This window comes from Oncorhynchus mykiss, chromosome 4, assembly GCF_057628025.1.
Source record: "Oncorhynchus mykiss isolate SJ-2025 chromosome 4, ASM5762802v1, whole genome shotgun sequence".
Lineage (NCBI taxonomy): Eukaryota > Metazoa > Chordata > Actinopteri > Salmoniformes > Salmonidae > Oncorhynchus > Oncorhynchus mykiss.
The window spans coordinates 28,906,668-28,922,897 of record NC_143025.1 but is presented as its reverse complement, the minus strand read 5'-3'; the positions used below and the strand labels follow the sequence as shown (position 1 = coordinate 28,922,897).

Below are 16,230 nucleotides of genomic sequence, written 5' to 3'. Positions count from 1 at the left end.
CACCCCTTCCTCTCCTCTACCCCCCCCCCCCCCCCGTTAAACCTAACCCTTCACCTCTAACCATGACCCCTGTATTCCTTTCCTCTCCTCCAAACAGAGCACAGTTGGTTCTGGTTGTTATGACATTGCAGAAAAGGGGTGGAGTAAGACTGACAATGGCCACACCTCCTCCTTCAGATCACAGACAGGGAGATACCGTCACAAACCTGACAGAGACGAGCACTCACAGTAAGACACGCACACACAGTGATACCCGACCTGAAACGACAAAGACCTTTCTCTGACAGAGCTTGTGCGTTTCAGGGAGTTTGCTGGTGCCGCCCAGAAGGAACGCTTTGATGACAGCTGCAAAGGCACACAGCATACACACAAGCAGCACGCCCGACTTAGGATTCAACCATCAGATTTCAAAGTTTTGTTTTTCAACTATCCTCAAATCTATATTGATCAATATGAGATGTCTATGTTTGGTACCGTAGAAAGTAGTAGAGAGATTTACTGTTGACAAATCAAACTTTATTATCATACATCAACAAAAACATTTACGTGGACAAAAGCAGTGACGTCCTTTCTCTCTGAACACGCACACACACACGGACTGAGAACAGGTGACTGTTCTTCCACAAGCCAGAGGAAAATGTGATTGATTAAACACTACAGATGACGTGCGAACCAATAATCATCAGATGAGTTTAAGGCGGAGTGATGTGATCACAGTGGACACAAAGAAACATGCTCCATATGTCAGGATAGATTCTAAACACATGACGGAAGAGCAGACTGGATATGTGTTGTATAACAGGCAGAGGGCATTACATCATTAAAGCCACAGTCTGTAAGATGTCCAGTCATTTGAACTAAGGAAATATACCCCATGATAGTCAAATTAAGGAATGTTAAAACAAACAAATGACAGCACAGGTCTCTCCTAGGGTTATGAGCTAGAGGCTGGTGTTGGGGTTAGGGGTCAGAGGTTAGACATCAAAACAGGCAAGTGTTAGGGCTGTGTTTGCTTCATCAGCACATTCACATTCAGTGGAATTAACCATACAAACAGGATGAGAACATGGTGCAAACACTCCTTAAAGGCTCTCATCTTCATATTGTTGCTGGTGGGATGGCAGAGTTGAAAGGATCAGAGGTTAGAGGTCAGTGTCGTGCAGCTTTGCAGATCTTGTCGTAGACCTCGGGGAAAGCGTCCTGACAGCCAAGCTCCTTCCTCAGACGGTGATACAACGTCCCGTCAAACATCTCCCAGAACTCACTGCGCTCCATGTACACATCAGCATACAGCATCTGGAACCTGGAGACACACACACATCATCACAATCTGAACCCTAACTCCCTACTCTCTATAGCCCCTGTTGGGGTGCGTGTGTGTGTGTGTGTGTAAAGAAACTCACCCGTGAACCTCTCTGACAAACTGCTCCAGCTGTCTACACGAGGCTTTAGCCTGGAAGTGTTTAACTCCGGGTTCTCCATACGCTCCGATGTCCACATACAGCTGTGCCTCTTCACCTTTAGGATGAACCATCCCCCGGCCCGGGGGGAGCATGAACGGACACAACCACAGAGGGTACACCTGCAGGAAGGGACATACCAACTCGATCACACCCCTACAACGAGACATACCAACTCGGTCACACCCCTACAACGAGACATACCAACTCGGTCACACCCCTACAACGAGACATACCAACTCGGTCACACACCTACAACGAGACATACTGCACCAACTCAGTCACACCCTTAAAACGAGATCTACCAACTCAGTCACACCCCTACAACGAGACATACCAACTCAGTCACACCCCTACAACGAGACATACTGCACCAACTCAGTCACACCCTTAAAACGAGATCTACCAACTCAGTCACACTTGAGTTTGTCTAATTTATTAGGGTATATGTTACGCTGTGGAATCATGTAAAGTATGTGTCTTACGTGGATGTCCTGGTGGAAGCGTGCGATAGCTGTCTGGATGTGTTTCATGGGGACCAGCATGTCCTGGACAACATGGTGCTGCTCATACAGCTGTCTGATGGTCTCTCCCTGGGTCAGCTTCAACAGAGAGATCTTAGGAGGAACCATCCAGCCAAACAACCACCGGAACACTGGGTGGTTACCAAACGGGATGATGTCCTGGAGACACATTCATGTGAACAGGAATCAGCTTTCCAGCAGTGCAGTGGTGTCCAGTACATTTCAGAACGTTTAGCTATTGTAATGTACGCCCTACAGACCACGACCCTCAATAAGGATAGAATATCAGGAAGCTGTAAAACTGCCTCCTTACCCATCCTCTCCCCCTTCCCCAACAACAACATCCTCTGTCTGCCAGAAAAAAACTACATTATTTATAATATCATTTAAGGTTAGGAAAGAAACAATTACCAGCCAACCACACATGACTTCCTAATAGCAGTGTGTGTGTGCATGCATTAGGGAGACTAATGCATGAGCTGGGGGAGAATATGATGACATGCTGAAATCTGCAGGATAAAAGGGTCACTCTGTATCATCTGTCTAATGCATTGTGTGTGTGTGTGTGTGTGTACCTGGAGCTCCCAGAAGATGGATCGTGTGTGTCTGTGGTAGTAGTGGCGAAGAGGGATGTACTCTACTGCTTTCTTGTTCTCTGTCAAGTATCTCTCAACGTGCTTGAAGAACCAAGGCTTATAGTGCAGGCCGATCCGGTTGATCTGAAACACACACACACACACACACACAGAGGAGGGATATGGTTAGATCTTGCAGACAGACAGCACTCTCCTCCTCGCTTGTCCTTCTCAGTGTACCCGGTCATTCTTTCTCGCTTTCCCTCTCTCACCTTGTCGGGTTCAGCGGTGTCAGTCATAGTGCCAGTCATGATAACAGCTTCATCCAGTGAGTACTGCAGTCCTTCTACAAATGTGTTGTTCTTGTCCTCAGACGCCTCACTGAACCGACGGCAGATGTTCTCCAGCCCTCTGATTGGCTCATACTGCAAACGAACCCACAACCTCGCAGGGACAATCTTTATTTCTGCGGCAACCAGGAACCCCAGAGTTCCACAGGACCAAGGGACCGCGTGGAACAGGTCAGAATTCTCCTCCTGTTAGAGAACACAAACACACAGAACAACAGTTCCCCTCCTGTAAGAGAGACACACAGCAGAGGACAGAAACAATCCTCCTCCTCTCTAACTCTTTCCTTCGCTCTCTCTTGTTGTACTGTGAAACCTTTGTTTCCAGAATAGCTTTAGCTAGGTGTTGGCTTGTGTTTACTAATGGATTGGAGGTCTGTAGTATTACTCTGTTAGTTATAGAACTGGAGGTCTGTAGTATTACTTAGTTAGTTATAGAACTGGAGGTCTGTAGCATTACTCTGTTATAGAACTGGAGGTCTGTAGTATTACTCTGTTAGTTATAGAACTGGAGGTCTGTAGTATTACTCTGTTAGTTATAGAACTGGAGGTCTGTAGCATTACTCTGTTATAGAACTGGAGGTCTGTATTATTACTCTGTTATAGAACTGGAGGTCTGTATTATTACTCAGTTAGTTATAGAACTGGAGGTCTGTAGTATTACTGTTAGTTATAGAACTGGAGGTCTGTAGTATTACTATGTTAGCTATAGAATTGGAGGTCTGTAGTATTACTCTGTTATAGAACTGGAGGTCTGTAGTATTACTCAGTTATAGAACTGGAGGTCTGTAGTATTACTCAGTTATAGAACTGGAGGTCTGTAGTATTACTCTGTTATAGAACTGGAGGTCTGTAGTATTACTCAGTTATAGAACTGGAGGTCTGTAGTATTACCATGTTAGTTATAGAACTGGAGGTCTGTAGTATTACTGTTAGTTATAGAACTGGAGGTCTGTAGTATTACTCTGTTATAGAACTGGAGGTCTGTAGTATTACTATGTTAGTTATAGAACTGGAGGTCTGTAGTATTACTATGTTAGTTATAGAACTGGAGGTCTGTAGTATTACCATGTTAGCTATAGAATTGGAGGTCTGTAGCATTACTCTGTTATAGAACTGGAGGTCTGTAGTATTACTATGTTAGTTATAGAACTGGAGGTCTGTAGTATTACTATGTTAGTTATAGAACTGGAGGTCTGTAGTATTACTCAGTTATAGAACTGGAGGTCTGTAGTATTACCATGTTAGTTATAGAACTGGAGGTCTGTAGTATTACTGTTAGTTATAGAACTGGAGGTCTGTAGTATTACTCTGTTATAGAACTGGAGGTCTGTAGTATTACTATGTTAGTTATAGAACTGGAGGTCTGTAGTATTACTATGTTAGTTATAGAACTGGAGGTCTGTAGTATTACCATGTTAGCTATAGAATTGGAGGTCTGTAGCATTACTCTGTTATAGAACTGGAGGTCTGTAGTATTACTATGTTAGTTATAGAACTGGAGGTCTGTAGTATTACTATGTTAGTTATAGAACTGGAGGTCTGTAGTATTACTCAGTTATAGAACTGGAGGTCTGTAGCATTACTCTGTTATAGAACTGGAGGTCTGTATTATTACTCTGTTATAGAACTGGAGGTCTGTATTATTACTCTGTTATAGAACTGGAGGTCTGTAGTATTACTCAGTTATAGAATTGGAGGTCTGTAGTATTACTCTGTTAGTTATAGAACTGGAGGTCTGTATTATTACTCTGTTATAGAACTGGAGGTCTGTAGTATTACTCAGTTATAGAACTGGAGGTCTGTAGTATTACTATGTTATAGAACTGGAGGTCTGTAGTATTACTCTGTTAGTTATAGAACTGGGGGTATGTAGTATTACTATGTTATAGAACTGGAGGTCTGTAGTATTACTATGTTAGTTATAGAACTGGAGGTCTGTAGTATTACTATGTTATAGAACTGGAGGTCTGTAGTATTACTCAGTTAGTTATAGAACTGGAGGTCTGTAGTATTACTATGTTATAGAACTGGAGATCTGTAGTATTACTATGTTAGTTATAGAACTGGAGGTCTGTAGTATTACTATGTTAGTTATAGAACTGGAGGTCTGTAGTATTACTATGTTATAGAACTGGAGGTCTGTAGTATTACTCAGTTAGTTATAGAACTGGAGGTCTGTAGTATTACTGTTAGTTATAGAACTGGAGGTCTGTAGTATTACTATGTTAGTAATAGAACTGGAGGTCTGTAGTATTACTGTTAGTTATAGAACTGGAGGTCTGTAGTATTACTATGTTAGTTATAGAACTGGAGGTCTGTAGTATTACCATGTTAGTTATAGAACTGGAGGTCTGTAGTATTACTCAGTTATAGAACTGGAGGTCTGTAGTATTACTATGTTAGTTATAGAACTGGAGGTCTGTAGTATTACTATGTTAGTTATAGAACTGGAGGTCTGTAGTATTACTATGTTAGTTATAGAACTGGAGGTCTGTAGTATTACTATGTTAGTTATAGAACTGGAGGTCTGTAGTATTACTCTGTTATAGAACTGGAGGTCTGTAGTATTACTATGTTAGTTATAGAACTGGAGGTCTGTAGTATTACTCTGTTAGTTATAGAACTGGAGGTCTGTAGTATTACTATGTTAGTTATAGAACTGGAGGTCTGTAGTATTACTCTGTTAGTTATAGAACTGGAGGCCTGTAGTATTACTATGTTATAGAACTGGAGGTCTGTAGTATTACTATGTTAGTTATAGAACTGGAGGTCTGTAGTATTACTGTTAGTTATAGAACTGGAGGTCTGTAGTATTACTATGTTAGTTATAGAACTGGAGGTCTGTAGTATTACCATGTTAGTTATAGAACTGGAGGTCTGTAGTATTACTATGTTAGTTATAGAACTAGAGGTCTGTAGTATTGCTATGTTAGTTGTAGACCTGGAGGTCTGTAGTATTACTCAGTTATAGAACTGGAGGTCTGTAGTATTACTCTGTTATAGAACTGGAGGTCTGTAGTATTACTCTGTTAGTTATAGAACTGGAGGTCTGTAGTATTAATATGTGAGTTATAGAACTGGAGGTCTGTAGTATTAATATGTGAGTTATAGAACTGGAGGTCTGTAGTATTACTCAGTTAGTTATAGAACTGGAGGTCTGTAGTATTACTCTGTTAGTTATAGAACTGGAGGTCTGTAGTATTACTATGTTAGTTATAGAACTGGAGGTCTGTAGTATTACTCAGTTAGTTATAGAACTGGAGGTCTGTAGTATTACTCAGTTAGTTATAGAACTGGAGGTCTGTAGTATTACTCTGTTATAGAACTGGAGGTCTGTAGTATTACTATGTTAGTTATAGAACTGGAGGTCTGTAGTATTACCATGTTAGCTATAGAATTGGAGGTCTGTAGCATTACTCTGTTATAGAACTGGAGGTCTGTAGTATTACTATGTTAGTTATAGAACTGGAGGTCTGTAGTATTACTATGTTAGTTATAGAACTGGAGGTCTGTAGTATTACTCAGTTATAGAACTGGAGGTCTGTAGTATTACCATGTTAGTTATAGAACTGGAGGTCTGTAGTATTACTGTTAGTTATAGAACTGGAGGTCTGTAGTATTACTCTGTTATAGAACTGGAGGTCTGTAGTATTACTATGTTAGTTATAGAACTGGAGGTCTGTAGTATTACTATGTTAGTTATAGAACTGGAGGTCTGTAGTATTACCATGTTAGCTATAGAATTGGAGGTCTGTAGCATTACTCTGTTATAGAACTGGAGGTCTGTAGTATTACTATGTTAGTTATAGAACTGGAGGTCTGTAGTATTACTATGTTAGTTATAGAACTGGAGGTCTGTAGTATTACTCAGTTATAGAACTGGAGGTCTGTAGCATTACTCTGTTATAGAACTGGAGGTCTGTATTATTACTCTGTTATAGAACTGGAGGTCTGTATTATTACTCTGTTATAGAACTGGAGGTCTGTAGTATTACTCAGTTATAGAATTGGAGGTCTGTAGTATTACTCTGTTAGTTATAGAACTGGAGGTCTGTATTATTACTCTGTTATAGAACTGGAGGTCTGTAGTATTACTCAGTTATAGAACTGGAGGTCTGTAGTATTACTATGTTATAGAACTGGAGGTCTGTAGTATTACTCTGTTAGTTATAGAACTGGGGGTATGTAGTATTACTATGTTATAGAACTGGAGGTCTGTAGTATTACTATGTTAGTTATAGAACTGGAGGTCTGTAGTATTACTATGTTATAGAACTGGAGGTCTGTAGTATTACTCAGTTAGTTATAGAACTGGAGGTCTGTAGTATTACTATGTTATAGAACTGGAGATCTGTAGTATTACTATGTTAGTTATAGAACTGGAGGTCTGTAGTATTACTCAGTTAGTTATAGAACTGGAGGTCTGTAGTATTACTGTTAGTTATAGAACTGGAGGTCTGTAGTATTACTATGTTAGTAATAGAACTGGAGGTCTGTAGTATTACTGTTAGTTATAGAACTGGAGGTCTGTAGTATTACTATGTTAGTTATAGAACTGGAGGTCTGTAGTATTACCATGTTAGTTATAGAACTGGAGGTCTGTAGTATTACTCAGTTATAGAACTGGAGGTCTGTAGTATTACTATGTTAGTTATAGAACTGGAGGTCTGTAGTATTACTATGTTAGTTATAGAACTGGAGGTCTGTAGTATTACTATGTTAGTTATAGAACTGGAGGTCTGTAGTATTACTATGTTAGTTATAGAACTGGAGGTCTGTAGTATTACTCTGTTATAGAACTGGAGGTCTGTAGTATTACTATGTTAGTTATAGAACTGGAGGTCTGTAGTATTACTCTGTTAGTTATAGAACTGGAGGTCTGTAGTATTACTATGTTAGTTATAGAACTGGAGGTCTGTAGTATTACTCTGTTAGTTATAGAACTGGAGGCCTGTAGTATTACTATGTTATAGAACTGGAGGTCTGTAGTATTACTATGTTAGTTATAGAACTGGAGGTCTGTAGTATTACTGTTAGTTATAGAACTGGAGGTCTGTAGTATTACTATGTTAGTTATAGAACTGGAGGTCTGTAGTATTACCATGTTAGTTATAGAACTGGAGGTCTGTAGTATTACTATGTTAGTTATAGAACTAGAGGTCTGTAGTATTGCTATGTTAGTTGTAGACCTGGAGGTCTGTAGTATTACTCAGTTATAGAACTGGAGGTCTGTAGTATTACTCTGTTATAGAACTGGAGGTCTGTAGTATTACTCTGTTAGTTATAGAACTGGAGGTCTGTAGTATTAATATGTGAGTTATAGAACTGGAGGTCTGTAGTATTAATATGTGAGTTATAGAACTGGAGGTCTGTAGTATTACTCAGTTAGTTATAGAACTGGAGGTCTGTAGTATTACTCTGTTAGTTATAGAACTGGAGGTCTGTAGTATTACTATGTTAGTTATAGAACTGGAGGTCTGTAGTATTACTCAGTTAGTTATAGAACTGGAGGTCTGTAGTATTACTCAGTTAGTTATAGAACTGGAGGTCTGTAGTATTACTCTGTTATAGAACTGGAGGTCTATAGTGTTACTATGTTAGTTATAGAATTGGAGGTCTGTAGTATTACTCAGTTATAGAACTGGAGGTCTGTAGTATTACTCAGTTATAGAACTGGAGGTCTGTAGTATTACTCTGTTAGTTATAGAACTGGAGGTCTGTAGCATTACTCTGTTATAGAACTGGAGGTCTGTATTATTACTCTGTTATAGAACTGGAGGTCTGTATTATTACTCAGTTAGTTATAGAACTGGAGGTCTGTAGTATTACTGTTAGTTATAGAACTGGAGGTCTGTAGTATTACTATGTTAGCTATAGAATTGGAGGTCTGTAGTATTACTCTGTTATAGAACTGGAGGTCTGTAGTATTACTCAGTTATAGAACTGGAGGTCTGTAGTATTACTCAGTTATAGAACTGGAGGTCTGTAGTATTACTCTGTTATAGAACTGGAGGTCTGTAGTATTACTCAGTTATAGAACTGGAGGTCTGTAGTATTACCATGTTAGTTATAGAACTGGAGGTCTGTAGTATTACTGTTAGTTATAGAACTGGAGGTCTGTAGTATTACTCTGTTATAGAACTGGAGGTCTGTAGTATTACTATGTTAGTTATAGAACTGGAGGTCTGTAGTATTACTATGTTAGTTATAGAACTGGAGGTCTGTAGTATTACCATGTTAGCTATAGAATTGGAGGTCTGTAGCATTACTCTGTTATAGAACTGGAGGTCTGTAGTATTACTATGTTAGTTATAGAACTGGAGGTCTGTAGTATTACTATGTTAGTTATAGAACTGGAGGTCTGTAGTATTACTCAGTTATAGAACTGGAGGTCTGTAGTATTACCATGTTAGTTATAGAACTGGAGGTCTGTAGTATTACTGTTAGTTATAGAACTGGAGGTCTGTAGTATTACTCTGTTATAGAACTGGAGGTCTGTAGTATTACTATGTTAGTTATAGAACTGGAGGTCTGTAGTATTACTATGTTAGTTATAGAACTGGAGGTCTGTAGTATTACCATGTTAGCTATAGAATTGGAGGTCTGTAGCATTACTCTGTTATAGAACTGGAGGTCTGTAGTATTACTATGTTAGTTATAGAACTGGAGGTCTGTAGTATTACTATGTTAGTTATAGAACTGGAGGTCTGTAGTATTACTCAGTTATAGAACTGGAGGTCTGTAGCATTACTCTGTTATAGAACTGGAGGTCTGTATTATTACTCTGTTATAGAACTGGAGGTCTGTATTATTACTCTGTTATAGAACTGGAGGTCTGTATTATTACTCTGTTATAGAACTGGAGGTCTGTATTATTACTCTGTTATAGAACTGGAGGTCTGTAGTATTACTCAGTTATAGAATTGGAGGTCTGTAGTATTACTCTGTTAGTTATAGAACTGGAGGTCTGTATTATTACTCTGTTATAGAACTGGAGGTCTGTAGTATTACTCAGTTATAGAACTGGAGGTCTGTAGTATTACTATGTTATAGAACTGGAGGTCTGTAGTATTACTCTGTTAGTTATAGAACTGGGGGTATGTAGTATTACTATGTTATAGAACTGGAGGTCTGTAGTATTACTATGTTAGTTATAGAACTGGAGGTCTGTAGTATTACTATGTTATAGAACTGGAGGTCTGTAGTATTACTCAGTTAGTTATAGAACTGGAGGTCTGTAGTATTACTATGTTATAGAACTGGAGATCTGTAGTATTACTATGTTAGTTATAGAACTGGAGGTCTGTAGTATTACTATGTTAGTTATAGAACTGGAGGTCTGTAGTATTACTATGTTATAGAACTGGAGGTCTGTAGTATTACTCAGTTAGTTATAGAACTGGAGGTCTGTAGTATTACTGTTAGTTATAGAACTGGAGGTCTGTAGTATTACTATGTTAGTAATAGAACTGGAGGTCTGTAGTATTACTGTTAGTTATAGAACTGGAGGTCTGTAGTATTACTATGTTAGTTATAGAACTGGAGGTCTGTAGTATTACCATGTTAGTTATAGAACTGGAGGTCTGTAGTATTACTCAGTTATAGAACTGGAGGTCTGTAGTATTACTATGTTAGTTATAGAACTGGAGGTCTGTAGTATTACTATGTTAGTTATAGAACTGGAGGTCTGTAGTATTACTATGTTAGTTATAGAACTGGAGGTCTGTAGTATTACTATGTTAGTTATAGAACTGGAGGTCTGTAGTATTACTCTGTTATAGAACTGGAGGTCTGTAGTATTACTATGTTAGTTATAGAACTGGAGGTCTGTAGTATTACTCTGTTAGTTATAGAACTGGAGGTCTGTAGTATTACTATGTTAGTTATAGAACTGGAGGTCTGTAGTATTACTCTGTTAGTTATAGAACTGGAGGCCTGTAGTATTACTATGTTATAGAACTGGAGGTCTGTAGTATTACTATGTTAGTTATAGAACTGGAGGTCTGTAGTATTACTGTTAGTTATAGAACTGGAGGTCTGTAGTATTACTATGTTAGTTATAGAACTGGAGGTCTGTAGTATTACCATGTTAGTTATAGAACTGGAGGTCTGTAGTATTACTATGTTAGTTATAGAACTAGAGGTCTGTAGTATTGCTATGTTAGTTGTAGACCTGGAGGTCTGTAGTATTACTCAGTTATAGAACTGGAGGTCTGTAGTATTACTCTGTTATAGAACTGGAGGTCTGTAGTATTACTCTGTTAGTTATAGAACTGGAGGTCTGTAGTATTAATATGTGAGTTATAGAACTGGAGGTCTGTAGTATTAATATGTGAGTTATAGAACTGGAGGTCTGTAGTATTACTCAGTTAGTTATAGAACTGGAGGTCTGTAGTATTACTCTGTTAGTTATAGAACTGGAGGTCTGTAGTATTACTATGTTAGTTATAGAACTGGAGGTCTGTAGTATTACTCAGTTAGTTATAGAACTGGAGGTCTGTAGTATTACTCAGTTAGTTATAGAACTGGAGGTCTGTAGTATTACTCTGTTATAGAACTGGAGGTCTATAGTGTTACTATGTTAGTTATAGAATTGGAGGTCTGTAGTATTACTCAGTTATAGAACTGGAGGTCTGTAGTATTACTCAGTTATAGAACTGGAGGTCTGTAGTATTACTCTGTTAGTTATAGAACTGGAGGTCTGTAGCATTACTCTGTTATAGAACTGGAGGTCTGTATTATTACTCTGTTATAGAACTGGAGGTCTGTATTATTACTCAGTTAGTTATAGAACTGGAGGTCTGTAGTATTACTGTTAGTTATAGAACTGGAGGTCTGTAGTATTACTATGTTAGCTATAGAATTGGAGGTCTGTAGTATTACTCTGTTATAGAACTGGAGGTCTGTAGTATTACTCAGTTATAGAACTGGAGGTCTGTAGTATTACTCAGTTATAGAACTGGAGGTCTGTAGTATTACTCTGTTATAGAACTGGAGGTCTGTAGTATTACTCAGTTATAGAACTGGAGGTCTGTAGTATTACCATGTTAGTTATAGAACTGGAGGTCTGTAGTATTACTGTTAGTTATAGAACTGGAGGTCTGTAGTATTACTCTGTTATAGAACTGGAGGTCTGTAGTATTACTATGTTAGTTATAGAACTGGAGGTCTGTAGTATTACTATGTTAGTTATAGAACTGGAGGTCTGTAGTATTACCATGTTAGCTATAGAATTGGAGGTCTGTAGCATTACTCTGTTATAGAACTGGAGGTCTGTAGTATTACTATGTTAGTTATAGAACTGGAGGTCTGTAGTATTACTATGTTAGTTATAGAACTGGAGGTCTGTAGTATTACTCAGTTATAGAACTGGAGGTCTGTAGTATTACCATGTTAGTTATAGAACTGGAGGTCTGTAGTATTACTGTTAGTTATAGAACTGGAGGTCTGTAGTATTACTCTGTTATAGAACTGGAGGTCTGTAGTATTACTATGTTAGTTATAGAACTGGAGGTCTGTAGTATTACTATGTTAGTTATAGAACTGGAGGTCTGTAGTATTACCATGTTAGCTATAGAATTGGAGGTCTGTAGCATTACTCTGTTATAGAACTGGAGGTCTGTAGTATTACTATGTTAGTTATAGAACTGGAGGTCTGTAGTATTACTATGTTAGTTATAGAACTGGAGGTCTGTAGTATTACTCAGTTATAGAACTGGAGGTCTGTAGCATTACTCTGTTATAGAACTGGAGGTCTGTATTATTACTCTGTTATAGAACTGGAGGTCTGTATTATTACTCTGTTATAGAACTGGAGGTCTGTAGTATTACTCAGTTATAGAATTGGAGGTCTGTAGTATTACTCTGTTAGTTATAGAACTGGAGGTCTGTATTATTACTCTGTTATAGAACTGGAGGTCTGTAGTATTACTCAGTTATAGAACTGGAGGTCTGTAGTATTACTATGTTATAGAACTGGAGGTCTGTAGTATTACTCTGTTAGTTATAGAACTGGGGGTATGTAGTATTACTATGTTATAGAACTGGAGGTCTGTAGTATTACTATGTTAGTTATAGAACTGGAGGTCTGTAGTATTACTATGTTATAGAACTGGAGGTCTGTAGTATTACTCAGTTAGTTATAGAACTGGAGGTCTGTAGTATTACTATGTTATAGAACTGGAGATCTGTAGTATTACTATGTTAGTTATAGAACTGGAGGTCTGTAGTATTACTATGTTAGTTATAGAACTGGAGGTCTGTAGTATTACTATGTTATAGAACTGGAGGTCTGTAGTATTACTCAGTTAGTTATAGAACTGGAGGTCTGTAGTATTACTGTTAGTTATAGAACTGGAGGTCTGTAGTATTACTATGTTAGTAATAGAACTGGAGGTCTGTAGTATTACTGTTAGTTATAGAACTGGAGGTCTGTAGTATTACTATGTTAGTTATAGAACTGGAGGTCTGTAGTATTACCATGTTAGTTATAGAACTGGAGGTCTGTAGTATTACTCAGTTATAGAACTGGAGGTCTGTAGTATTACTATGTTAGTTATAGAACTGGAGGTCTGTAGTATTACTATGTTAGTTATAGAACTGGAGGTCTGTAGTATTACTATGTTAGTTATAGAACTGGAGGTCTGTAGTATTACTCTGTTAGTTATAGAACTGGAGGCCTGTAGTATTACTATGTTATAGAACTGGAGGTCTGTAGTATTACTATGTTAGTTATAGAACTGGAGGTCTGTAGTATTACTGTTAGTTATAGAACTGGAGGTCTGTAGTATTACTATGTTAGTTATAGAACTGGAGGTCTGTAGTATTACCATGTTAGTTATAGAACTGGAGGTCTGTAGTATTACTATGTTAGTTATAGAACTAGAGGTCTGTAGTATTGCTATGTTAGTTGTAGACCTGGAGGTCTGTAGTATTACTCAGTTATAGAACTGGAGGTCTGTAGTATTACTCTGTTATAGAACTGGAGGTCTGTAGTATTACTCTGTTAGTTATAGAACTGGAGGTCTGTAGTATTAATATGTGAGTTATAGAACTGGAGGTCTGTAGTATTAATAAGTGAGTTATAGAACTGGAGGTCTGTAGTATTACTCAGTTAGTTATAGAACTGGAGGTCTGTAGTATTACTCTGTTAGTTATAGAACTGGAGGTCTGTAGTATTACTATGTTAGTTATAGAACTGGAGGTCTGTAGTATTACTCAGTTAGTTATAGAACTGGAGGTCTGTAGTATTACTCAGTTAGTTATAGAACTGGAGGTCTGTAGTATTACTCTGTTATAGAACTGGAGGTCTATAGTGTTACTATGTTAGTTATAGAATTGGAGGTCTGTAGTATTACTCAGTTATAGAACTGGAGGTCTGTAGTATTACTCAGTTATAGAACTGGAGGTCTGTAGTATTACTCTGTTAGTTATAGAACTGGAGGTCTGTAGCATTACTCTGTTATAGAACTGGAGGTCTGTATTATTACTCTGTTATAGAACTGGAGGTCTGTATTATTACTCAGTTAGTTATAGAACTGGAGGTCTGTAGTATTACTGTTAGTTATAGAACTGGAGGTCTGTAGTATTACTATGTTAGCTATAGAATTGGAGGTCTGTAGTATTACTCTGTTATAGAACTGGAGGTCTGTAGTATTACTCAGTTATAGAACTGGAGGTCTGTAGTATTACTCAGTTATAGAACTGGAGGTCTGTAGTATTACTCTGTTATAGAACTGGAGGTCTGTAGTATTACTCAGTTATAGAACTGGAGGTCTGTAGTATTACCATGTTAGTTATAGAACTGGAGGTCTGTAGTATTACTGTTAGTTATAGAACTGGAGGTCTGTAGTATTACTCTGTTATAGAACTGGAGGTCTGTAGTATTACTATGTTAGTTATAGAACTGGAGGTCTGTAGTATTACTATGTTAGTTATAGAACTGGAGGTCTGTAGTATTACCATGTTAGCTATAGAATTGGAGGTCTGTAGCATTACTCTGTTATAGAACTGGAGGTCTGTAGTATTACTATGTTAGTTATAGAACTGGAGGTCTGTAGTATTACTATGTTAGTTATAGAACTGGAGGTCTGTAGTATTACTCAGTTATAGAACTGGAGGTCTGTAGTATTACCATGTTAGTTATAGAACTGGAGGTCTGTAGTATTACTGTTAGTTATAGAACTGGAGGTCTGTAGTATTACTCTGTTATAGAACTGGAGGTCTGTAGTATTACTATGTTAGTTATAGAACTGGAGGTCTGTAGTATTACTATGTTAGTTATAGAACTGGAGGTCTGTAGTATTACCATGTTAGCTATAGAATTGGAGGTCTGTAGCATTACTCTGTTATAGAACTGGAGGTCTGTAGTATTACTATGTTAGTTATAGAACTGGAGGTCTGTAGTATTACTATGTTAGTTATAGAACTGGAGGTCTGTAGTATTACTCAGTTATAGAACTGGAGGTCTGTAGCATTACTCTGTTATAGAACTGGAGGTCTGTATTATTACTCTGTTATAGAACTGGAGGTCTGTATTATTACTCTGTTATAGAACTGGAGGTCTGTAGTATTACTCAGTTATAGAATTGGAGGTCTGTAGTATTACTCTGTTAGTTATAGAACTGGAGGTCTGTATTATTACTCTGTTATAGAACTGGAGGTCTGTAGTATTACTCAGTTATAGAACTGGAGGTCTGTAGTATTACTATGTTATAGAACTGGAGGTCTGTAGTATTACTCTGTTAGTTATAGAACTGGGGGTATGTAGTATTACTATGTTATAGAACTGGAGGTCTGTAGTATTACTATGTTAGTTATAGAACTGGAGGTCTGTAGTATTACTATGTTATAGAACTGGAGGTCTGTAGTATTACTCAGTTAGTTATAGAACTGGAGGTCTGTAGTATTACTATGTTATAGAACTGGAGATCTGTAGTATTACTATGTTAGTTATAGAACTGGAGGTCTGTAGTATTACTATGTTAGTTATAGAACTGGAGGTCTGTAGTATTACTATGTTATAGAACTGGAGGTCTGTAGTATTACTCAGTTAGTTATAGAACTGGAGGTCTGTAGTATTACTGTTAGTTATAGAACTGGAGGTCTGTAGTATTACTATGTTAGTAATAGAACTGGAGGTCTGTAGTATTACTGTTAGTTATAGAACTGGAGGTCTGTAGTATTACTATGTTAGTTATAGAACTGGAGGTCTGTAGTATTACCATGTTAGTTATAGAACTGGAGGTCTGTAGTATTACTCAGTTATAGAACTGGAGGTCTGTAGTATTACTATGTTAGTTATAGAACTGGAGGTCTGTAG

The 16,230-nt window shown here is 37.8% G+C and overlaps 1 protein-coding gene across 1 annotated transcript in view; it reads right to left on the bottom strand.

Moving 5' to 3' along the window:
- Positions 1 to 494: 494 nt before the first annotated feature.
- The window catches only part of dhcr24 (24-dehydrocholesterol reductase), a 46,950-nt gene continuing 31,214 nt past the window's right edge, over positions 495 to 16,230 (bottom strand). The window contains exons 5-9 of the mRNA XM_021599325.3: positions 2,832 to 3,095; positions 2,560 to 2,703; positions 1,946 to 2,143; positions 1,404 to 1,582; positions 495 to 1,303 (exon numbers count right to left, since the gene is read on the bottom strand). Coding sequence (XP_021455000.3) covers positions 1,150 to 1,303; positions 1,404 to 1,582; positions 1,946 to 2,143; positions 2,560 to 2,703; positions 2,832 to 3,095 — 939 coding nt within the window. The 3' untranslated portion in view covers positions 495 to 1,149. The remainder of the gene's footprint in view (positions 1,304 to 1,403; positions 1,583 to 1,945; positions 2,144 to 2,559; positions 2,704 to 2,831; positions 3,096 to 16,230) is intronic.